The sequence below is a fragment of the Struthio camelus genome, chromosome 6 (assembly GCF_040807025.1).
Source record: "Struthio camelus isolate bStrCam1 chromosome 6, bStrCam1.hap1, whole genome shotgun sequence".
NCBI classification, from domain to species: Eukaryota; Metazoa; Chordata; class Aves; order Struthioniformes; family Struthionidae; genus Struthio; species Struthio camelus.
In genome coordinates this window covers 24,968,742-24,994,387 of record NC_090947.1, presented here as the reverse complement: position 1 = coordinate 24,994,387, position 25,646 = coordinate 24,968,742, and the positions used below count along the sequence as shown (strand labels likewise).

At 34.0% G+C, this 25,646-nt stretch overlaps 1 protein-coding gene across 7 annotated transcripts in view; it reads right to left on the bottom strand.

Annotated features, from left to right (window-relative positions):
• LOC104144943 (sodium channel protein type 1 subunit alpha) overlaps positions 1-25,646 on the bottom strand; it is a 104,704-nt gene that overhangs the window by 22,919 nt on the left and 56,139 nt on the right. For 4 of the 7 annotated variants that reach the window (XM_068948719.1, XM_068948715.1, XM_068948714.1 and 1 more), the window contains 14 exons: positions 25,391-25,454; positions 24,604-24,745; positions 24,262-24,468; positions 23,356-23,661; positions 22,245-22,625; positions 20,911-21,043; positions 19,870-20,108; positions 17,315-17,488; positions 16,319-16,675; positions 15,110-15,592; positions 13,014-13,131; positions 10,759-10,913; positions 8,774-8,947; positions 6,158-6,280 (listed from right to left, as the gene is read on the bottom strand). In XM_068948719.1, the coding sequence (XP_068804820.1) occupies positions 6,158-6,280; positions 8,774-8,947; positions 10,759-10,913; positions 13,014-13,131; positions 15,110-15,592; positions 16,319-16,675; positions 17,315-17,488; positions 19,870-20,108; positions 20,911-21,043; positions 22,245-22,625; positions 23,356-23,661; positions 24,262-24,468; positions 24,604-24,745; positions 25,391-25,454 (3,056 nt within the window). The remainder of the gene's footprint in view (positions 1-6,157; positions 6,281-8,773; positions 8,948-10,758; positions 10,914-13,013; positions 13,132-15,109; positions 15,593-16,318; positions 16,676-17,314; positions 17,489-19,869; positions 20,109-20,910; positions 21,044-22,244; positions 22,626-23,355; positions 23,662-24,261; positions 24,469-24,603; positions 24,746-25,390; positions 25,455-25,646) is intronic. The other 3 variants (XM_068948720.1, XM_068948718.1, XM_068948717.1) reach the window with 1 other exon arrangement.

Below are 25,646 nucleotides of genomic sequence, written 5' to 3'. Positions count from 1 at the left end.
TAGTAAAAGAACTAGAATTTTGTCATGAATTCACCTTTGCTACATAATTTTTCTTAATGTGATATATGTCCATATAATTTACCCTTACGTATGTGACCTATGATTATGCAAGCCTAGAATAAATAAAAAAATAGAAGAATGTTTATAATAGTTGGAAGCAAGGGAAAAGATACAATTCAAATCTTATTTGAGCAAACTCGTTCTTTTATCCTTAATTAAGGACCACTAAAATATAGAAAAGAGAAAGCAAGTAAAAGGAAGTTAAAATAGTGAAAATAGAATGTTATTTAAATCAAGAAAATAATCACAAAAGGTTGCCTCATGAAAGAGATCATGAAAGAAATGAATGCATTTGTCAGTCTTAGAAATGGCATGTGAAACACCTGACATGAAACCATTGGAAAATCTGAGCATTAAATGACAAGATTTATAAGAAAGTTTTCAGTTTTCTGACTAAAATGAAGACTGTGTTAAGGACATAGGTAATCTACCTTTTAATGCAGCAAGTAGAAAAAAACTTTGGAGTTAACTGAGAATATGCAAAGTCAGGCAGATGGAAAGGATCAGAGAGAGACCTTGACAAGAAGAAACAACTAAGTCTTAACAATAGTGAAATATAAAGTTGAAGTAAGAGACAAAAGACCTCAGAGAAAAAGAAAATGGCTTCCTTGACAAGTCAGTGCAGTCATTTCTACTTTTCTGTAATTGTTATTGTACAAGTGCAGCTGACTCTGTAGAATGTCTCCAGTCACATTTTTTTTCATATAACAGTCTATTAAAAACCTTTTACATTTAATAAAATACTGGAGTTCCCACAGCAACTTTAATTCTGTTTCTTACCAGAGATCAAATATATGACAAAATACTTTTGAAGACATAACATAGGAAAAAGATGTTATTTAACATACTGTATGATGAAGGACAATAATTATCTGCCAAGCAATACATCACATGGCAGCAGTTATATGAGAAGACCCATGAATATTGTTAACATATATGAACTTGAATAATTAGTTGATGTGGGAACAATATCTTTAAATTTCACTGGATGTAGTGGAAAAATAACATTTTGCTCTTGCTGTTGCATAAATATGATGTTATTGCCCGCTATTTTTCCTTTAAAATTTTTGATAAAAGTATAAACTGTATTATGTATCTCACAAAAATTTCATTAAATCGTGATCCTAAAAGTAAGGATTTTCTTCAAGATACAACAAACAAACATAAATCTTGACAATTATCATATCAGTTTCAATTATATAAGGAACTTCTTCAGAAGTTCTCTTCCAATTGAAGAAGTATAGTCTAAGAAAAAATCTCAAAATACTAAAATATTTACTTTTTGATTTATGAACACCTATACACAGAATCTTCTTACACTGAATTTTGTAATTTTGTAAATTTTTGTAAACCGTGTTTCAGGAGACATAGACTTCCCATAGACGTAGTGAATAAGGCAGTGCATAAAATCACAGTCCTCAAACAAAAATCCTTCATTGTTCATAACCTTTTGATTAACAATATGTATTTCTCTACAAACGTAAGGGAAACTTGCAGAACTTTCTTGAGAGTAAATACATAACTCATAACTGTCCAAAAGATGCTAAATTTACAGTGAATCCTGTTGATGTTGATGCACCATTTACACTGAAGCTATAAAAAATGCTGCATAAGTGATACCCTTGCAAATGGTACAGTCAAAGATCTTTTTTTTCCTAAATATCTGATAATGAATGCAAATTTTTGAATCTCTAACATATCTCTTGCATAACTTTTCTGAACTCCAAGGAAGATGCTATAAAAAGAATGCTCAGAAAGTTATTGGCATTTTATGAAAATCATAAACATTAATTTCCAACACAGACCAGTTCGTATCACAATGAAGACTGAAGGCCAATAATAAGTACTTACAACAACTCACTAGATATCCTATTTTCTCATATAACTTTCTTCCCCTTATCTGCTCCATTCCTTTCTACTTAAACTAATGTGATTCTGTGATAGAGATTCCAAGAAAGGAATATATATGCCATATGATGTCTCATGTGATCTATAAACACTTGGAGTGATTTACTTAAGTAACATATATGAGTTTAAATGCTTCGGGAAAAATTTAGAAAACAATTATAAAAATATCTGTAATTGTGTTTATTCAGATCACAGTATTTTGATGCAGATATTGCATTATAAATAATGTTCAAAACGTATTCAATGAGATATTTTCAAATGTTTGTAACTATAAACTGAGTAACAGATTAAAGCACAGATCTTTCAAAAACAATGTAAAAGCCAGATTTTTAGTTTAAAAGAAAACTTTTTTCTCAGTAAAAAAGCATCTAAAAACCTCAAAGCAGCTGAAATACCTTTCTCCTGCAAAAAGAATGCAGATGACTCAAAATAACCATACTGATTTTCCCAAAAGTTTTCGTATTATTTCTGTAACATCAGAAACATCAGATTATTTTCACATTGAAAGCTGTTATGAAGGGGATGTAGGGTGACTATATAAACTAATACTGCTGTTATTAAGATTCTCCAGTGAGAATATTTCTCCTTCCTAACGTTCAATACACGATATAGTGATTTGTCACACTGTAAACATTAAGGGTAGAAAAGGGGGAAATACTGTACCCATCATATAGATAAGGGGAGGAACCAGTGCTCCACCCCATCCCAGTTGAAGAAAGGTTATCCTATATGAAATAGAAATATATAGCTTGTTATTAGTTGTGAATCTGTAATGACAGACACTTGATGTTATGTTTTATAATTAATCATATGAGAAATTGTTGTTTTCCTATTAATGAAGTTTGGAGAACTCTTGAAAATGCCTCATTATCGCTTTACTGGTAAGGAATCTAAGGAATAGCCACTGAATTTTAGAGGATATTTAAGACATCAAATACTCTAATTTAGTTTTACATGTTATGAAATTGGACTGGAAATTTGAAATACAGTAAATGTTTAAAGCCATCAGCCAGAAATATGCATAAGGCATGCAAAACTGAAAGTGCAAGTGGTTTTCAGACTGTTTGCTGCCTTCTACTATTTCTCTAATAAATAAATCAAGCACGGCATGACATGCTTTATTTTGTGAAATTACACACAAATGCATGCGTTATTGTCACTTAACTATCTAACTCAGCAAAGCGATGTATATTCAGTATTCTACATTCACAAGTAGCATACCAATTCAGAACTAGCGCAAAAGCATTATGTTGCAAGTACTAAAAAGCTAAACAAAAAGCAATGGCTATATTCAAATCTCAGTTTATAGATAGTTTGCTCAGTACGTACATTCATTGAGATGAGAATATAAACCCTGTGGTAGAAATTTGAATTAAATGAAAGCAATCCCTTACTTTGCCTTCCAGCATCTGAGTGGAGTTGGTTTTGAGATTCACTATAGAAAATACTAAAATTTCTCAGAATGCAGTATATTAGCAGATATTTTAAATGCCCTTAGTATAGCAAAATTCACTTAGGGCAAGCACAAGCTATGGACCACTTATATCCTGTTTTGGCACAAGTGATTCATAGATCTTATGCTGGCTCTCTGAAAAGGATTTGTTTAACCCACTTATGAAACAACATATGTACAAAATTAAGCTGTAACTGCAGACTATATAATGATTTAAAATTTGAAGTATGCCTCATATTTAGGGATAACAGAACAGTTATTAGTAATTACTAATTATGTAAAAAGCTGTATTCTTCCAATTCACCAGAACTGTAAACTTATTTAAGAATAAGACACAAAAAATGTGTCTGATTCATAGCTTCTTTATACTATCTTTTCATAATAAAATCATGGAACTATATCAATTTAAAGTCTCTGAGAAATTAGCTTCTTTTTTCTGAAATGATACAGAACTTCTTACATTTAGGGGATTTTTTGGAATACTTCTGATCTCTTATGTTTTCAAGACAAATTTTTCACAGTTTTGAACATGGGCAAAAATTGTAAAAATGTAAATACATACTGAATAAAAAAAACCTCAGCTTGTTTTGCCATAGCTCAATGTAGGTAGAAGCAATATAAGAAAGCAAAGAGGTTGATTTATTTTTACTTCCTTCTGGCGGATAAAAGATTTTTTTTTTTATGGACTTTTATGAAATGAACTAAGTTTCTGAGAGGACTGTAATTTGATATGGCAATGGTCTTATCATGAGCTGGTCAATTATTTGTTACCATTTGTTATTTGAATCTTTTTACTGTTCGTGAGTCATTCATAAACTAATACTAATCTCTCTGAATACACTGTTGTTGTAAATGTTTGCCAGGTGCTGTGGAAAAATGATTTTTCAGAATTGCACATAATTCGCAGTGGGGATAAGGACTATGCATTTGGCCAAATTTGTTAAGTGACTGGAAACAGGTACTTCACTAATTATCATTAACTTTGCAGGACAGAACTGTAACCCTTTTTGCTTTTCAGGCTTGTCTGTGATTCCTGCATGATGTGTTGCTCATGAATTACTCATGTTATGTATCTGAGATTCTACTATATGACTGGGCTTTTGTCATAGTTTTGTAGTTTTTCAGCGAGAAAAACTTTTTATAAAGGAAAGCCATAAACAGATCTCAAATAACAGATACCTTTCTTTGAGCATGAATATCCTGAATCTTTTTAAGTAGAAAGATTTACTAAGGAAATCATGTGAGGATACAGAGAATGGAATAAAACATTTAGCAATCAATTTCAACATTATCTTTCTAGTTTCATTAGTTAGTCGACATTATCTTCTGTTATCTGTTTTTTCCAATATCGTCAAAAGAGGTGTATTTCTTGTCCCTGAGTAACTTTTGTTTTAGTCTCACAGTCCTCCTGCAGCTGATCCAGGAAGTTATTAGAAGTAAAACTGACAGCAATTTCTCAAACCTTTGTCTGTACAAAAAACACATTTATCTGAATGTTCATGAACAGTAAGTACAAAGACAAGGAGAAAAGGGGTAAATCAAATAGTCATTCTAAACTTAAATGAAATCTCATGCACTCTGTAGTATTTGACCAGCTCTTACCCTGCTGAATTATCAATTCATGAATTTCAAATGATGAGAAAACTGTAAAAGTAAAACTGTTACGTGAAACTGAAATTAATTAATCTAGTAATCATCTCTTTGCAATATTGTTTCTGATGCGTTCTGAAGTAGAGGTATGCAACCTGATGGATACAATTTAAGGAACAGAATTCTAAGAATCTGAATTTGATTTCATTAAGCTAATATTTATATCTAGAAACTGTTCAGACAGTATATTGTAGACTATTTCATTAGGTTGTACGTGACTTCTGAAATTCATTAGCACATGGTTTCCTCTCATGTTTCCATGAAGCAGAAAAACAATTATCTTAAAACATAGCTCAATAACATGCATATAAAGTTAGTTTGTATTCAGTGGCTTTAAGGAACAGAAGGTATAGACAAATGAAAAATCGGTTAAAATGCTTTCTTGAGTGAAATGTAAGTAAACAGGGCCTCTAAGTTACTCAGAATAAGTATGAATAACCATATATACTTTGAATATTGAATAATTGGATTTTTGTTGAAGTAAGTAAGAAAAGCATTTACTTTATAAAAAAAAATTTCATAGAGAAATCAAATCATTTGATTTATTTTTATTTTTAAAGTCAGCCAAACTCAGAAATAGATTAAAACCCCTAGCTAGTATGAATATATCTCTAGTGCAATCTAGTAAAATTCAGTGGGGATAGACCAAAGTTGATTTATCAAATATAAAGAAAAATGGAAGATTTGAAGAGGTAACAGAAAATTTATTTATTAATTAATGTTAATTTAGATTCCTGCATAAGTATTGCGATAGGCTTATCAGTAAAAAAATTAATAAAATCTTGTTACATTTTATTCAATGTTAACAGTGTGTTAAGAGAGTTCAGTGTTGGTAATTTCAAAGCCTTAAATGAAAAACTCCTGAGATTGGCTAGAAAGTAAAGTAACCTTAAAGAACACAACTTTTATGTGATACTGCATATGGATTTAGGTGAACCGATGAAGCTTTTTGCTTATCTGTTAGTAAAAGGTATGCGATAGATAAAGAGATAGTGCCGCCTTTCTGCATGGATTTGTCATTCCTTGTTCTGCATGCATGATTCTTTGTATGCATGCATAATTTCAGAGTCTTTCATGTTGTCTTACCCTCATGCCTTCAAATCGTGACAAAGCTCTTAGAGGTCTCAAAGCTCTTAGTGTCCTAAGGGACTTAATGGCACCAAGTTCAGAGTAACCCAATGCATTTGCTGTTAAGCTAACCAAAGAGACCTATATGAAAACAGGAAAGTAAAAATTATTATATTGTACATACTCCTTTACATACCATAAATGTGAGCTATAAACTGCTTTAGAAGAATGTAATTTTGCACCACTTTCTTCAGGAATAGGAAATCTTTTCAATAAAAAAGAAGTAATAAGAAAGAAGAGTAGGCTAGGTAAATAAATAAATGAACAAGAATGCCATAACCTAACAGTTAATTAATATCTGGAAACATTAATACATTGGAATTTTGTATTTTGCTGGTGATTTGAGGACATTTAAAACCCCCCCCCAAAGCAAATTAAATTAATCTTTCCTTTTTACCAACTTAGGTGCTGATCTCACTTTTTCTCTATTTTATAATGCTGTTCAGATGAATAAATAAAGTTGCTGAAACCCAGTTGATTGCCCACAACTGAAGGGGAAATGACAGAAAACTGTTTTGAATTAACAGATTTTGCCTGACCATTTATGTGCTTTTTAAGCTGACATTAACCTGGATTATACTGTTTCTTAAAAGACATTATAAAAACTGTTCCATAGCGGGGCAGAACTAATAAAGTTATCATTTCCACAGGTCTATGTGTATTCTGTGTCCCTACATTTTTTCAGTGAAAAACACTATGTTCTCCACATTCACTATGGTTCCTGGCCAGCATATTTACTATCAGTTTTCTTCGTATTTCCCCTAAATGCTCATTCAGTAACCTCTTCCTCTTTTAGCTATTTGTTGGCAAAAAACTACAATATTAATCTAATGTGCTGTTTTCTCATAAAAACAATGCATCAGATAAAGAGAATTCTAGGACAGTGCTTTTTATTAAACAGACTTAGAAGCAAGCATTGTATGTGAAAGCTTTAGCTTCTAAATGTTAATAACTTTGCTATACTTGGCAATCCTGAGTTCTAGCATGCCATGAAACTAGGTCCTCCTGAAATCTGAATTTCTTTCTGCAGTTCATTCATCATGCTATCAGAAAATAGTTTTTCAAACTGCCATAATCTAAAGCCAAATAAAGCAAATACCTAAGTGTGTAAATCCACAATTTAATCCTAAGTTTATTCAGCCAACACCTGAGTATGGGTTATAGCTTCATGCAAAGAAGTATTCACATTTGCACATTCACAAGATTGCTGAGTTTCAGATATTATGATTAAAAGAAAGACAATGATAAGTGAAAATGAGTTTAGGAAAGGCACTGACTTACGAAAGGCACTGACCATTTGCACATTTCTTAAAGCTTTTTTGTTATAGCTGGTACTTAGATACTCATTCTGAGGAGAGCTGAGATATTGAAGAACCTCTGTGACTGTTTTCCATAGCGATACAGTACTTTCTTTGGATGACTGCTATATTTGAACATGGTTATCTGGAATTGTATTTTTAATGCTGAATCCTATAGATATTTAATGCATAATGTACACAAATCACAAAGGTTGTCAACACCAGTCACAAAACAAAGCTCAACTTGATTTGATTAGCCCTTGTATGCTGGGAACACAGGGAACACAGTCAGAGCCCCTTGGATTTTTAGCATTACTTTGGTTCTTTAACTGCTTAAAAAGTAAAACCTTTAACCTATTCAATGTCCATTCTTAAGTCATTCAAATCAGGAAAAATTGATCATAATTTTAAATTTGAATTTGTTTAATATTTGTTTTCCTGTAATTTTTACAAGATGTTTTTATCTTAAAAAATGAAGCCAATAGTTTTGCTTTTTTAAGTATGCAAAACAAAGTATTCTAGTTTCACACAGAACATCATGGACTGCAGAAATAGCACGTTTCTGTACATGAGGAGTTTTCTCAAAGGGCCATACTTAGGACATTACCTTTTAAATTCTTTATCTGTAATTGGATCAATACACCAAGAAATGGTATCCCACCATTCACAGCATAGCACAGTAGAGTTGTAACTATCCCTTGCTAGAAAGATTACTGAGCCTGATTTCAAACAAAACTGTGACCACGTATATAATACGTATGGGACTGTAATACTGAGTAAGCCACACCACCAATTCTACAGCTACATCTTCCATTCCTTTTTAAAACCTCGTTCAGCCACATGCTGACATTTGTGGACATGATAGTCATTTTCTTGCCAAGGAAGTCTTAATTCAGATCGGTGTCTGATCTGGTTCATCACATTGCTGGATGTCAGTTAGACCACAGAGGGAGAGAAAGTGGATCTGAAGGTGAGAACCAGCAGCCACGAGTGGAAGCGGGGACAGCACAACCTCTCTCAGCTGCAGTGCTGGGTTATACTCTTTCTAACTGCTAAAGCAGAACATCTTCTAGTCTTTCTTAACTCTATGATAGAAGAAAATAGTGTTGCAAGTGTAAAGTGAAAGACAGTGGACTATGGAATTTTTTCTATCCTCCTTGTTTTTTAAATTGAACAGTAAATTAGTTGGTTTACATAGAGATTATAGTTGCAAAGAAAGTAAAACAAATCAGATAAAAGAAATATAAAATTAACATCTAGGAAATATGCTACATACATCAACAATCAGGAAGTCCAGCCAGCACCAGGCATTAGTAAAGTATGTTTGATAGCCATAAGCTACCCACTTTAGCAGCATTTCCAGAATGAAGATGTAAGTGAAGACCTTGTCAGCATATTCTAGCATGGTCTTGATAGTTTTGCGCTGTTCAATATATATGTCTTCAAATGCCTGTAAGTAAAAACATTCAAAAATGTTTGTTATTCCCTTTTGTTACTGCACACAGTTTAGGCTGTGAGCACACACAACAAAAAAAGGAAGTCTTTCTTCAAGAAAACACGCGGGAGTGTAGGTTTTAATCTCATGTTTCCTTTTCTGCTAACTCAGTTTGTACCTCTGTTTTTTCCCTACGGAATTGTATTTTCCAGTTCATAAGAGGTAGAAGCAGCAACCCAACCATAGCTTCATTAGTCACTGGTGTATTTTTTATGGATGAGTTGTTAAACAGGTTGTTCACGGTACTTAACAGATAGTTTTGATTCTGCAAAGTGATGTGCCTGAAGTGAATTCTAGTGAAATCAGTTGGTTTGTATACAGATAGATCCAGTTTCAAAATTAAGGGCCACAGTTGTAAAATTTTCAGAACAATAACAATATAGTTTCTGTTTTTAAGTCCCACTGCTTTTTGAAAATTGTAGGTAATAAATCATAAAACAGGTTCTTTCTCTCATAAAAAGATGTATTCCTTTGATCTACCTGTGTAGGTAAATATAATACCTGTGCATTATTCACACTTTATGAGACACACATAAAATTTCTGATGATCTTTTTGACAGTATTTTCTGTTTTCATTTAGATGTCATTTACTATCATTTAGACAGTATTATGTGTTTTCATTTTTAGAGATTTGAAAAAGAAGCTATTCAAACGTACAACTTATGCTGTTCAGAAATTCTTCCCATTCTTCAATAAACTTTCCCTTTAATTACTTTTATATGAAGAGCAAAGTTGGTTTTATTGGCTTGAAAGGACTGGAATCATCTTCTAGCTTTGCAAAGATTCAGATATTTATCAGTGCTAACATTCATTTTTACCTAGTCTGCTTTTGAGTCACTTCACACCTGTAAGCTCAAATGATTAGTGTTTGTCCATCAATGATCAAATTAATATCTGTAATTTGAGATGCTTAGATCAGGAACTATAGTACCTGAGAATCTCATAATCACTAACAACTTTATCTCACAAAAATGGGAACTACTAGTACATACCATATCCGTTTTATAGCTGAGACTATCCCAGAGTCCCAATTAATATATTATTGGTTTTCTTTTCTTTTATTCTTATAGTTTTATACTAAGGTTGGCGTCTCTTTATTCTGTCGTCACATTCTTGCTAAACTTACAGCATGATGTTTGGTAAGTTCTCATTTGTAGAGATATCCCTTTAGTCTGCTTGAGTATGACTCTGTAGAGGCTGGATTAGAAGCATATATTATAAGTTTTATTCTTAGAGGGCAATAATTACAAAATCTAGTTTCAATCTTTTTTCTTTTCCAGCACTTCACATTTCTAAGGCTGTATAAGCCAAGTGAGGCTCTTGCAAGGTAGTGTAAGCTGTTTGTGCCCTCACAGGTACCTCCAAGGTGTTCTTTTTCTTCAGGTACAGTCCTTTCCCGAGTTAGGTCAGTAAATACTGGTACAATTAGAAAGGAAATGCAAATAATAACGTTAACGGTGTTCTCTTCTTGTACTGCATGGTGTGACTTCCCTTGCTTCAGGCATATCACAATCTCTTTCAGGAATGTAGTTAACCCTCTCTAATCAATTATGTCTGGGTTTTTTTGGATATATTGTTGAAAAGAGACTTTTTCTACACTTTTTCAAAGGCGTGGCATGACTCAAATTTAAAGACATCATTTAAAGATATGGAATTATGTTTTTATTTTTTTTCCCTAGTGGAGAAAACTTGCTTAAGCAATATTTGAAAAGTCAACTTTTAAGTTTTCTCACAAAATCATTACACTTTGTTCATGTTTTACTCACCAGAGCGCCACTACTCAGGAGAATCATAAAGACAATGAAAGTCTCAAACCAGTTGTGTTCAACAATCCTGAAGCAGGTTTTTCTAAGGTTCCACCACTGTTTTCCTCTCCCCTCTTCTACACTGACTTGACAGCACTTGAACCTTCGTACACAGCCTTTAAAAAAAAATGTATTGAGAAAAGAAAAGAGAGAAATTTTACTGAATTGCATTACTTTAGATTATGCATTCTGTTAGTGATACAGCCACTATTTTTCCAAAAACAGTGCTATATAATAAAATCAAACATATTTTACCTACATGTCCTTTTTTTTAAAGTAAGAAAATTAAGCACTGAGACAATTAGAATTTACAATTAAATGAAAGAGTGAGAAAAATTATTTCCCACTTATTAAGAACTAATCAAATGCTCAATATGATGCACACAAAAAGATAAAGTCCATGCAATATGAAGGCAAATTACAAAATATGAGGTAAAAATATACTAGCAAGTGTCATCTAAATTCAAAGTAGGTTCATATATTAATATGTGTGCAAGAGTTATTAAATCGCACTTTCTTCTTGTTTGGGATACTAGATTAAGCAATTTTTATATTTACAGTGTGAATAAATTCTAAGCTCGCTTTCTGAGTTCTAAGCTTTTCAGTACCAGCTGACTTCTCTAACTTGTGGCCTTAATTTATTTAAGGTTTACCTTTGACTTAGCTGCTGACTTCATTTTGTTTCTTCTTTCATTTATTTTAGGTGGAAAATACTTAAAATCAGTAATGTTATTTTCTTTACCAAAGCCAAGTCTGTAAGAGTATTACTTCTTACCAGTTCAGTGTACATTCCTAAAGAAATCTGTCTGTTATCACACCCAGAAATAACTCATCCCCAGCACTGACGGTAGCAATTATTTTCCAAACTCTATCTAGGCTAGTACTTCATACTAGTCTAATATGAAGGTGCTGTTTCCATTTGTGTTTCTCTCTGTTTAGTATCATTACAGAGCCCCCTGCCCCACACACCCTGTTCCAGGACAACCCCAGAATCTACAGGCAGCTTTTCAGACTATTCCTGCAATATCTCTTTGATTAACATTGCACAGGTGATACTGACCCAAACAGATTTGGATTTATCAATGATATCCTTTTCTTATATTTCATGTAAAATGGTACCTCTCAAAGCCTACTATTTCTGCTTTTCTTGAATAACATATACCTTTTAATTACTGTGTTCCAGTTTGTCATTAGAGCGTTTTTATCTGTATCATATCAGACTTATTATTATACTGCTATGTATCTGTAACAGTAATTGAGTTTTCTTCAGTTTGGTCTACAGGCAGCTTGGCAGGTACCCAAATGCTGCTGCGGTCTTTTACTGGCCATAGCCAGTTTCTACAGCAGGATCTGGCAGTAATTTTCTTGTCTCAGCAAGAAGCAAAAAGTTAGATTATTACCTATATTGATTGGCTTTTTTTTTTTTTTTTTTTTTTTGAATCAAGGCATCATCTAGTCTACTTGCATTTTCAGAATCTAAATTTTGATACTAGGTACTAAAACTGGCATTTGTAGGCTTATATTACTGCTGTAAGCCTTGTCCTCTTCTCCCACCTCCTTCACACATGCACACACTCATAATGTTTCTCACAAGGAAAGAAAATAACTTAGCAAATAATGTTTAAGACCACGTTCCTCTTTTATCAAGTTGTGTAAAATGTCCAGTGGATGGAAGCATGAAAGATGAGTGAGTCAACCAGATATGCCTGTTATTTTTCCCTCAGGTGGCGCACAAAGGCTTTTCCTTCTCCTTTTGCCAATTTGTAGAAGGTCCTTTTAGCATTTTGCACAAGACCATCCAGCTGCACTTTTTATTTATCAGTCAACAGCAATTTCAGCGATGTACACTTTGCAAAGCATTTTGATAGCTATGACAAGTGCTATAAAAACTGTGCTCTTTTATTATCTAAATAGACTGTAACTCTATTCAGACAGTATAGTAGCTGGTACTAAAATAAAACTGAGTAATATATTTCTTATCCTTTTTAAAATAATGATAAATTTCTGATAAGCTATTATGTTTTCTTAATTGTTCTCTGAAAGATCGTATCATTATCAGAATTCATATTGTAAACTATGCTCTAAAAGTACAGATCACAGTTTAAAGACTGACAAAAGAATAATACGTAAATATTAATAGCTAGTTTAAATAGATTATTCATTTTATTCCATATTTCACGAATAAGTATAATTATTGTTATTTTTGTTCCAAACACCTTCTGTGAAGCAGGCCTCTGGTTCCTGGGCTTCTTCAGGTTCAATTTCTGGTTGCTCTTCTGCAGGAAGTCCAATGTCAACTGTGCTGCCTTCAGATGAGCTGGACAAATTTAGCTTCTGTAAAGAAAAAAAAAAAGGATCACTAATGGACAATAAATGTTGTTAAGGAAAATAGTACTTTTCCAAATAAGTAAATATGCTGGTTTTGAATGTTTTAATATTCAATATAAGTGAACAGCTGATAAACATACTTAAGTATGTTTTTTGGTTTTCCTTCTGCACTGTTTGGGTCCTTTCAATAGACTATCAGTGATAGATAATGCTGAAAACAAAATGATGTTTTTAAACTGAAAAGTATGAATGATGGCCCTAAGCCTGTAAAGAGTTATGACCACAAGTAGCAAAAAGTGACAACGATCTATTGAACTGAATAGAGCAAATAAATCTAAATATATATGCTACAATTTGTAGAGTCCACTGAAAGGTAGGTGAGAACCTAAATATAACTAAATAAACAAGATGGGAGCTCAGAGGAATGAGGGGGAAAAGCACTGATCCATATAGAAAGCTATTTTAGAAGTCAGCAAGGGATAAATTAAAATTGCTGAAAGTTTAGCTCACTTACAAGGAAGTGGACGCAGCACACAATGAGGCTGAGGTAGATTAATGAAAGACCGTAAAACATTAAATCGTATTTTATAACTTAGTCAAGTTTTTAATAACATGATGGGCATGAAGAGTGGGAAGTGGAAGGCGGAAACCAAACTCAAAAAGCTTAACACATTTAAATTAATCCCCACCATTAAATTCTAAAAGAATTGCAATATGCAGTTGTGGTCTAGCTACAATGTAGGTTTATCAAAGCCATGTTGTAGCAGGCTCTTTAATAACTGGTTTTCTAGGCAAAGAAATGTTATAGATCTAATCTACATGAATTCAAGTAGAAGACTTGCAAGGCTGTCATATTTGAAATTATTAGGTCAAGCTACTTTCCCCAGACGAAGATCCAAAGATTGCTCTTGGATTAACACTGTATTTTTATGGAGAACATCTAGAGGGCTTACGTACACTGAAGTGACAGCAGCACAGAAAATTAAGTAGCTGAAGTACTGTTATCAATGCAACAGTGGCAGGAGAAAGATGAGCTATCCCGCCAAGAAACTGGATTGCTACCAGAATGTAAACTTGCTAGTTTAAGGATAATCTCTTCTGTGATAATTTAAGGACTAATTTCAGGTTCCTCAAGTCAGGAAATTAAATTTGTTAAATGTCTGGAAAGATAATTTTCTGATTTGGCCAAGAAATTAAATCACTGAGGGTGCGGTTGTTTTGCAAATAATATCATCAAATTGATTTAAAGTATTCTTCTTGTCATGGACACAAAGTCATGTAAAAGAACAGTTATAGGCTCAATATGTTTAAAAAAAAATTCAACAAGGCTTTATATTTATAGCTTGCTTTGGCATTTACTTAGCAACAGGAGATGTTCTAGTCCATTGATACTATTTTCAGTTTTAACAGCTAAGTGGATTTGAAGTATGTAGAAGAGTCTATGGTTAAAACTGCTTTTCTTTTGAAACCTTGGTCTAGAAGAGTTGACGATTTAAAAATCTAAACGAATTGCAGGGTCTAAAGTAAACACATAAACTAACTCTACGCTTTCTGGTTAATCCCTGCTCAGAAAAAACACTGCATAAAAGGAGATTTTGAGTGGCAGAGAGATGTTTATCACTCCTAAAGGGACCTTTGTTATAGGAGGCAAAGAAAAGTGTTTCTGGTGAAATAAGGCTGCAGATGCACTGCTCTGCTCTATCAGTTGTTGCAGTGACCCTGAGAATTACAGGCAGTTCTTAAAGATTCAGTCCCTCATTGCCTGGCATCTTATATGCTCTTGAACTACTGTAATTTTTAACTCCTTCTCAAACTTTTGTTTATCAAGAATTAAGCCCTCCTCTATACACTCATTTCTGCCCGTATACACAGAAGCGTCAAAATCACAAATGCTCTAGAACTGAATATTCCGGTTTCTCCTGAAAAAAGAAAGAAAAATGTTCAAAAGATCACAGAGAAGTGTTAGCACAAAGTATCTAAGTACCTCTTTGCTTTCTTCCAGATCTGATTCACTACTAAATTCCTCTGTATTTAAATTTTCAAAGTCAGATTCACCCACAGCAATGGGCACTGTCACGGTGAGGCTTGGGTTGTTTATGAACGACATGTAATCACTTTCATCAATTATGTACTTTTCCACGCTGCTGCCTGTGCCTATGCCACTAGTTGTTCCATTCCCATCTTTAATAAAATCATGGTCCTTGCTTATTTCCACATTTGTATGGTTAGAAATACAGCTATTTTTGTTGTTCAAATCTTCAAGTGGTTTGATTTCATCTAACGCTTTTTGTTTTTTAACAAAAGCTTTTTGGAGGAATTCACGGGCTTTTCTTTTAACATAATCTATGCCCTTCTGCATTCTTGCTACAGCAATCTGGAGATTGTTCATTTCATTATCATCATCTGTGACGGCAAGGTTGTCTGCACTGAATGAGCTCAACAGCAAGGCCAAAAATAGGTTCAGAACCTGCAGAAAGATAAAAAAAGGAATAGACGCTCTAGAATTTATCGCAATGAGGAATATTTATTTTATAAAAATTTGTCATATTAGGGAACACCTAAGACCGAAGTCCCACTAAGTCACCAAGACCAAACAAAAACATCCTCAATATTTTTTCTTTCCTCCATAAAAACCTGAGGTTTTTGTTTTACTTTAGGTCCTGTTCAGTAGTGAAAACAATCCTACAACTGCCTCGTATCTGTAAATGTGTCTTTAACTCCCCACAGTATATAAGTATTTTGGTGCAAAAGCTTATCATCCAAAAAGGAAGACAAACTTTGCTATTCAACATCATCAGAAAGCTTAATATATCCCATCACACAGCAGAAATTATATCAGATTATTTAGTTGACTATTCATATGTGATAAATAATAAAAAAATACAGCAAATGGTATATAAAGAGCCCACAAACTAAAATTATGTGAAGCACAAAATATTCACAAACAGCCAAAGGACAAATTAAGAATGTGACTAAGTGCTCACTCCAACATTAAGTTTCTGCATTTTGACATTGCAAGGTGCAGAATACTTTGTTCTCAATTCAAAAAAGCTCTTATGCATAACATTAAGGATTGCTTGAAACCACCTACTTAAGTGCTTTGTTGAAGTAGAGCCAGAATATACTTAGCGCACTTCAGGACGGAGCCCACCCTGCTGCCAAATAATTTTTTGTTAATGTTTTGATTACGTACCACTAGGTTTCCAATCACCATGACCATCATGAAGACAGTAAGGCACATGGCTTGGCCTGCAACCTCCATGCAGTCCCACATCGTCTCTATCCATTCTCCACACAGCACTCGAAATACAATCAAGAAAGAGTGGAAAAAATCTTGCATGTGCCAACGTGGAAGTACGCAGTCACTTGCGATTTTGCAGACACATTCCTTGTAGTTTTTCCCAAACAGCTGCATCCCAACCACAGCAAAAATGAAGACAATGATGGCCAGCACCAGGGTCAAATTTCCTAGAGCTCCCACAGAGTTACCGATAATTTTTATCAGCATATTTAGAGTTGGCCAAGATTTTGCTAATTTGAAAACTCGTAACTGAAAGGAAAAAAAAAAAAGCCATTGTTAGGACAAGCAGCAAGAAAGACACAAAAGGACTTTAAACTTAATTTGTGGAAAAGTATTACTGCAAAGTATGACTGGAGTATGACTGTTAAGATGCTATTCTCTTATCTAAAAGCATGATGACAGAAGTGCCAGCCACAAAATGTTGTGAAGTTAGAGCTCGTTATCAGCAAAGTGCAATTTTTATTGAAAGCCAAAGAAGCCTCCAGACATACTAAATGGGATTTAAAATTTAGGGTTCATCTCTTACAAAACATCCGGGCCTCCCACTTCTCTGTTTTTATTTGCAAAGCTGATCTACTCCTGTGATGTCAACCAGAGCACCACACGTCTAGTAAGTCTGCTTGTTTCCGCATCATGGAATGTTTAAAGTGCGTATGTGCAATCCACAAATTAGAAATAGGCCCTGGCACCTTTGCTACCCGCTTGCCTGCATCTCAACTGCTTCCCATTGAGGACAGTAGAATACTGCAGGTAATAAGGATGTGTACTAGTGAAAGAGATGTCAGCATCAGTATCATGGAAAGCATCACGCACATTTTTAAGGAAAAAAGAATATCATTAGTGTAATGAAACCCCACTAAAAAAATCGTGCATTTGATATATATTTACCAATCTGAATGATCGAAGAACAGAGAGTCCTTCCACATCTGCAAGACCAAGTTCAACCAAACTAAGGGTTACAATAAAACCATCAAAAATATTCCAGCCTTCCTGGAAATAATAATAAGGATCCATTGCAATTATCTTGAGAAACATTTCTGCTGTGAAGATCCCAGTGAAGACCTGAATTCAAAATGCAGTTCATTATTTCTGTGTAAAATGTAATATTACAAGCTTAGCTGTTTAGTTTTTTACATTCAAGCTACATCTCTGCAATAAGCCTCATCCAAAATTGATACTTAAATATAGTTCAGTGTACTGTAGTGATTTATTGTGCCCACCTTCCCTTAACAAGTGACATACATGCTAAGTAATTTTTTTTCAGTAATTTAAATTTTAGGCTAAACAAATTACATAAACTTCTGGTTTATAATGTTTATAATCCAATTTTAACTCTATCAGGATATGGACTTTCTCATTAACTGTACAAACAATATCTCAAATTTGATTTTCATGACATAAAACAGAGTACTTTTCAAGGAATTTTATGGTGTAACATCATTCTTGAAATACTAATAACATTCTACAGAAGCATTAATGAGGCCAAATCTAAGACTCCTGAGTGGCAGCTCTTTTTCTGGTATAAACTACTATAATTCCATTCAGTTCTATAGAGAAGCTTATTTATACCAGCTGAGGATCAATTGAGTTACAATAAATTGCAAAAGCTGAGGAACTTCCATATGGGTGTTTCCACTAACTGCAGTGAACACTGGATCGCTAGCTTTAACGTCAGGAAGGAGACAGCGTTTCATAATGCATTTTGAACATGTTATGAGTAATAACATCTAATAACATTACTCATAACACTTTCTTACCAGGAGACACAGTAATGGGATACAGCATACTTAAATCATATTTAAGAGCCACCGAAGTAGTGACCCTGAGTAGCTTTGAGAAAAAGCTCTTGAGGTCTTAGGAGTATTAGAAGAACTTCCCATAGGATAGGGAAGTACCAATGCTTTTTTCAGTTTTGATAACCCATTTTCAAGCAAGCTGAACAGAAAATGGGACAGGTAACAAGAATAATCTAACTAGAATAATCAGAAGATGGACACGAAGAGTCTGACTGGTTCATCCTATGCTCAAGGTAGATTTTACTGCTGTTTTAAAATATATCACAGATATGAACACTGTAGAGGGAAAACTTTATTTGGTTGTTTTTTTTTTTTTTTTTAAGTTACAGATATGGAATGACTGAATAAAAGGTGGGAATGAATAGATAGTCTGAAAACATGAATAAGCTTCCTAACCATAGGAAGAGTGAGGTTCTGGAGGAGTTCTAGAGTGGAACTATTGGCATGTGAAAACCCCGGCAGCTTTCCCAGTGCAGGTTAAGAAGTTTATGAAGGAGTTTTACATTTAGGAGCTTAAGACTGGAAGAGAGCTGAGATTATGGCCAGGTTCTCTCCCACCCTCTTTACAGTTCAATGTTCCCATATTATTCACCAAGGTTTAGATGGCATTTTTTTCTTGTTTTTTGGAACATGAACAAAACTACAAAAAATGCTCCAGGACAAGATTTTACAATTTACAAGGAAGCACATATTGAGAGGTTCACTTATTTTAAGTATATGAAAACAGGTTAGGCATTTATCTGTTAATTCTCCATCGTAAGTCCAGTTTTTATTTACATGATCTTAAATACTTTTTCTAATTACAAAATCAGGCTTATTAAAAATCTCATAAGAAATCAGTCCTTGAAATAAGACACAAAGTAGGACTGCAGCTGCAAATATTTCTATATGATCAAACCTGTCAGTTCAAAAGCCTCAGCGCTTCAGAAAATTAACTGCTGAATTCTTTAATAATTTATCTTTTTGAACTAGAAAGGAGAAAATAGAGTTGACAGCATGAGGAAAGGATATCTTACTAATTATATGATACTAAAAAATATGAAAACTCTAGGAGAAAGAGTACTGCAGGATATTTTTCTGATTTTACACAAAGCATACAGAGGAAATGATCAGTGTATCCCCAAAAAAAGTTATTTACAGAAGAAAATACTAGAAAAGCTTTTAAATAGCTTTCAGCTATTGCACACCTGTGGTCAGGAAACAGAGTAACAAGAGGAACACAATTAAAAACACATTTATAATTTACACATTTGTAATATACTGATCGAAAAAGCAACACTCCATTTATTTGCATGGTCTCCTTTGCACGGGAGTAATGCATTTCCTGGTTTAGCAGTTAAATGAAACAACTGTTATTTAAGATGGACTTAATGTAGCATTGATGCCATTTAAAAAATATTTAATTTGGTTTAGTAGAACATTGGCATATATTGATTTTATAGAATCCTAATTTACATGAGCCAGGGTTGAAGGTGAAATTTCCAAAAATGTTCCGATAGAGATATTTCTAGAGGCCAATACATGCACTTTTTAACTGCTGAGGGGAGGCTGTTAAAACTCTTGCTTTCACTTACTTCAGATATAGTTCCTTCAAAATTGTAAACATAGAAAAGTAAAAACATGTCACATAACAACAAACAGACTTACCAGATTTCCGACTGAAAGAACACTATTGAATTCATCAGTCATCGGATAATGTTCCATGGCCATAAAGAGTGTATTTAAAACAATGCATATAGTAATGGCCAGATCGACAAATGGATCCATCACCACTAAGTTGACGATATGTTTTACTTTTAACCAATGCGGACTGCAGTCCCAGATCAAGAAAATATTTGCAAATTTATACCAGCATGGTGGGCATTTCTGTCTTGATTCTTCAAGTTCTAGGGGAAAAACATGTCAGGTGAGTGAGTATACGATTGCCCTCAACTTTCTCAAAACTAAATGAATTATATCAGTCAAATTGTCAATCCGTGCTGGTACTCATTAATCTCCTATAAGCATGCCCTTTATGATTCTTACAGAGCTTTCCTATAAACCCTTTAAAAATATTTATCAAATATATTTATTTTGCTTATCTGTCTAACACAATTTCTTTGTATTCCAATCACTATTCCAGTCACTCGCAATTTACGTATTGATTTGCACTTTTCATTTTATTATTCCCTGATTAAACTTCAGCCGGTTTCCCCAACTTCTGTTCCATCATGTGAATATTTTTATTTTGAAATTTGTGGTGTTTAGATATGAATTTTCAATATAATTTTAATTCTTATTTCAAGAAAAAATATTTTTATCAGCTAGAGTAGAACTTCTTTATAGAGTAACTGAATAAATATAACTGCTAAAAATGTATGCATTTTAACAATGGTTGCATATATTTGAAAACTGTTCTCATACAAGCTCAGTTTTTGTGTCCAACAATACGGTTTTTTACATTAATATGCATAAGCTTCTATTCAATTCTGATCCTTGAACGTAATAGTTAGATACAAATGCTTACTTACTTAGCATATAGCAAATATATCAATGAATATGAGGTTTTCAGTTTATTGACAAAAATTTGCTGGTTTATGGGACAATATCAATTAATCTATTTTAAATCAGGTTTTAAGTTTCAACTCAAATTTTCAGAAGTTCATTGAAAAAGCAGTAATTAAATATTGAACTACACAAGGCACACACCTTCCACGGTGTTTGTGAGTATGCTAGCGATACTCATTGCTCTTTCTCTTAAAGCTGGATCTTCTAGAAAGTCCATAGAAACGTGAAAAGAGCTTGATATTCTCTTTCTCATTTCTGTTTCTGTTGTGGTGCCCTACATGGAGAACAATAACAGATGAGACCATGTTTGAGTAATGAGAGAAGCAAATACCATGTCGAACCCTGTTAGTAATGTCTTAGCTTGGATACGTGCTTCGTGCACTGCAATTTTTAATTATCATGTCAGACTTTTCTTACTTCTTAACATCTTTAAAATAATTTTTAAAAGATACACGAGGGAATAGTCACCTGCTGGAATTTCTGTTTAAGACTTGGACAGAGTGTGTTATTTGCTTAACTTTTGCATTTCTTTCCTTCAATCATCAGATTATGCTCTGAAAAATGATTTAAACAAATGGAAAGCGACTGAGTCCAAAGTAAGGTATAAAATTTTTGCAAACTAATTTTTTTCTTTTTCTGCTGACAAAACAGCATGTTTTTGTGACATTGACAATTTTTTCCTCCACGCAAACTGTAGCAAATAAGAAAAGTATGACTTCATCATGCTTCCTCATGCTAGTATTTTTTTTTTTTTTAAGTAATGTAAGTAGACAACTTTTAACTAAGCCAAGAAATGTGTTTTCAGGACATCTTCTCCTACCTGCAAATACAATGACAGCAATATGTGCTGCACAAATGCTCAAAAAGACATCTGTATTTTTGGAAATGTGTTTATAAACGTGATCTTCCAATGAGCTATTTGTTGTCTACACTACAGAACTACACCAGCAAAGGATGGAAAATAAATAGGTATGAGAAGTGAATGGTAATAATGAACTTACAACTTTATTCCATTTTTATGGGGCTGATATAGAAGAATGTTATCAAAATTAACTGATACTGCTAATTTTGATAAACTGGTAACAGCAGTGTTATATTGATTGCAGTTATACGATAACATTTTTGTATACTATTCTCAATTGTGTAGTAACTTGGATTTTGCAGACCATGGTCAGATAGATCTTTATAGCAGCCAAAGGGAAGTGTAGCATACTTTTGTGAGTGTATAAGTAATTTAATATTTTTACTATTTAGAAATTGCAATTTGTATTTGTTAGTTTTGAGAATGTTTGTAAATAAATGCTTAGATTGCAAACCTATAATATCTGTGTTATTTATTCAAGATTTTACAAGATGCAGGAGCATTCACAGCTTGGCCAAACAGGAATCATTCCCAGGGATTCCATTCTGGAGGAAACTCTGGCTGGTGCAGCAAGAAAAGGCCACGATGCCTAAACTATTTAAAACTTTCTTACATTGTCATCAGTAGCTGGTTTATCTATTATCACCTCTGGCAGAAGCTGTCCAACAGGCGATGTAGGAGCAGATGGTCCACCAACCAGGGAAACCACCCCATTGCAGTCCACAGTGCTGTGCATCTTCCCGTTCACTGGAAACACCGCCAGCATCCTCGATGACCTGCTGGCCTGACTAATGTTACTGTTGCGCCGTTCACCGTGTCTGCGTGGCACAAAGAGAGAATCTCTTCTGCTGTCGTTGTCTTCAAAAGTGCTGTGCTCATCATCAGCAAAGTCATTTTCGGAGCCTATGTCCTTCGCTCGACCTCTGAAGCTGAAAAGACTTGTTCTGCTGTTGCGCCTTGGTGAAAACAGGGAGCCACGAATGCTCAGCAAGGACTGCAGAAAAACAAAATTTGTAATTATTAGCTGAAACCTTCAAACTTAGCATTGTTATTAGGATGCCATAGATTTTTTTTTTACATACATGAATGAAACCATTACTTCCAGAAGCTAATTGTTGCTGAGAGATTTCTGTTATGCATTTCATTGTACTTATATTTTGCAGAAAGAAATATCACCATTCATAGATCTTTAAGACAAAAAGCATTTTGTGCACTCCCTGCTCCTAACGTCAGAGTTGTTGAGTAGTTGCACAAAACCATCAAGAAAAACGGGAGTCTAAACACGCACACAGGTTTCATATACACAGCATCCTTCACATATTGAGCTAACTTCCAAATATCACTGAAGCAAGAAAAAAATGTGAGGATATCGTTACAGAAAAATACTGTAGCATTTTAATAAGAACATACATAATATATAATCACTCTAAGAAACCCACAGAATCAACTGGAGAATAGTTTAATATGATTTTTAAATAATTCCATTACAAGAATGGAATTATGAGGTTACATTTCATTCTTTGTGCTTTTTTCCAAGATGGTCTAGCAGCTACAGCACTTTTTCTCAAGCACTGGCAACAATAATTGAGCTTAATCAAAATCTCAGTCTTTCCTTTCTTCAGGCAGTAGGGTCATATTACTGTACCAGGAAGACTAAAGCGGTTTTGTAACAGCCTGTGATGCTTTAAATGTGTGTTTTTACTAAAAGTGACAATATGCAATACCTGATGTGGAGAAGAGTATTTCTTTTCGTATGTCAGCCTATTCCCCTCAATGGATAATCGGAAACCTTTCCTTCTGATGCTGTCTTCCGATTCAGACTTGTGAAATTCATCTTCATCTTTTTCCTCTCCTCCAGACTGTTCTTTCTGTTTTCTTTTCTTCCTTCTATTCCTCCTCTCTTTAGCACTCTTAGAGCTCAGTTTTGACGCCTGCGAAGAACTTTCTGAGAGCCCCCCAGCTCCTTCCCCCACGCTGGGCTCTCTGGACTCCGCGGATGCTGTTACTGCCGCTGCTGCTGCCGCTGCCGCCTGCCACATTGCAGAATGCATTTGTGTCACTGAGCAAGCCACACTTTTTTTTTTAAATTTTATTTAATTTTATTTATAGAGAATTTTTTTATTTATAGAGATTTTATTTATAGAGAATTTTTAGTCCAAAACTTCTAGACCTTAAGAGTTTCCATTGGAAATCCTCTCCCTCCCTCCTCTCCTCCTCTATTTTAATTCTTGATTGAGTAAAGATACGCATGTTTTGATCATCATCCTCTTCTGCCTCTCATATCATATTTTTGTTCTGAGATTACAAGCATTTCAGATCATGAATGAGTAGTTTTTAAATGTGGAATTGTATTATTGGCACTAGACTAGAAAAAAATATAATGAATAATACATTTACAATTTTGAACATTCCTTCTTGCTTATGCCTGGATTGCTCACAGTAATGCCTGGATTGCTCTGCAGCAATGCCCCTGCTGCAGAAGGGAAAATCTCTGAGCTAACTCTGTTATTGAAAGACCAACAGGTTGGCTTAAACTCAAGTGTTAGAAAGCATGCTACATCTAAGCAGGTTGAATAGCTCTAGAAAAGTTACTTCCATACACTTTTGCATTACTACAGCATAAATTATACCTGAGCTGCTTCTTGTTGCTTCTTCAGTTGTTCCAGCATCTGTTGAAATTCTGCCTCTTTCTGCTCTGCTTCTTCCAAAGTAGCTTGATTCTGTTCTTCATAGGCCATGGCAACCACAGCCAGGATCAAGTTGATCAGATAGAAAGAGCCCAGAAAAATCACCAGAACAAAAAATATCATGTATGTTTTCCCAGCAGCACGTAGAGTCTGGAAGTAACAATATGTTTATAAGCAAAAATATGCTAATAAAAGTTCTGCTTTCCATATTGTGAAAATTACGATAATTGGTCTTGAATTATTGGTACAGACTTATTTAGTCTATTTTCCATAAAAATTTCTCACCAGCTGATAAAGGTTTTCCCAGAAGTCTTGAGTCATCAAGCGAAACAGTGACAGGAAAGCCCAACTGAAGGTGTCAAAACTTGTGTAGCCATAATTGGGGTTTCTACCAGCTTTCACACATGTATATCCTTCTGGGCACTGCCTACAAAGACAAATTGGGTGTTACCTTATATAGCTATTTTAGTGCTACCATCCTGAAAGGTCCAGGAGAAGATTAGGATTAAAAGGTGGATTTTTCTGTTGTTAATCAGACAAGAAATAACAACAACTGTGATTTTTAGTAGAAAATATTTTAAAGAACTCCAGAAAAATTAATCAGGAATGGCACATTAAAAAATTAGCATCAAAAGTTTAATCTCAGCTTCTAAAATACAATAGTCCTAATAATTTTTAATTTCCCAATTATCATTATTAATTTTATGATCTATGTTAATTTCAGTATTTTCTACCCATCTGTTCCTGAATCTGTTAGTATTCATGCATGTGGCTGGAACTGCAAAATAACATGAGTTTTCCAGCTGCTGTTTCTTTTACTTCTCATCCAGGCAGGCGCTGCACTAACACTAGATTACTGAGTTGGCCACATAAAGATTAAGTTTATCTGGCCAGTCCACTGAGCGCTGACCAGGAACAGAAAGCCACAGTCAAGTGAAAAATCCTAGTAACATTTCTTATGTGAAAGAATGTGATCGGTCACTCAAATTATTCAGAAAATCAAAACTGTGTGTCTTAAGATGATGACTCTAATTTCTAAATTGTACAATAATACCACGAAATTTGTTCTTACCCAGCATCAGAACTGTTTCCACAGAGCAGAGCATCATTTTGCCCTTCCAGAAAATAAAAATGGCCTGTTTAGAAAAATAAATAGTGTTAAGGTGATTTCATGAAGCAGTTTTAAACAAGCAATGTTATTTTTCAGCAGGACCTTAGCTTCAGAATAAATGACAATAGGAATTTCAATAAGTGCTATCTTTAACTCTTACTGTTAATATGGCAAAAATGTACGAAAAACCTTCTGAAATGCTGCTGGAGCTAGATGA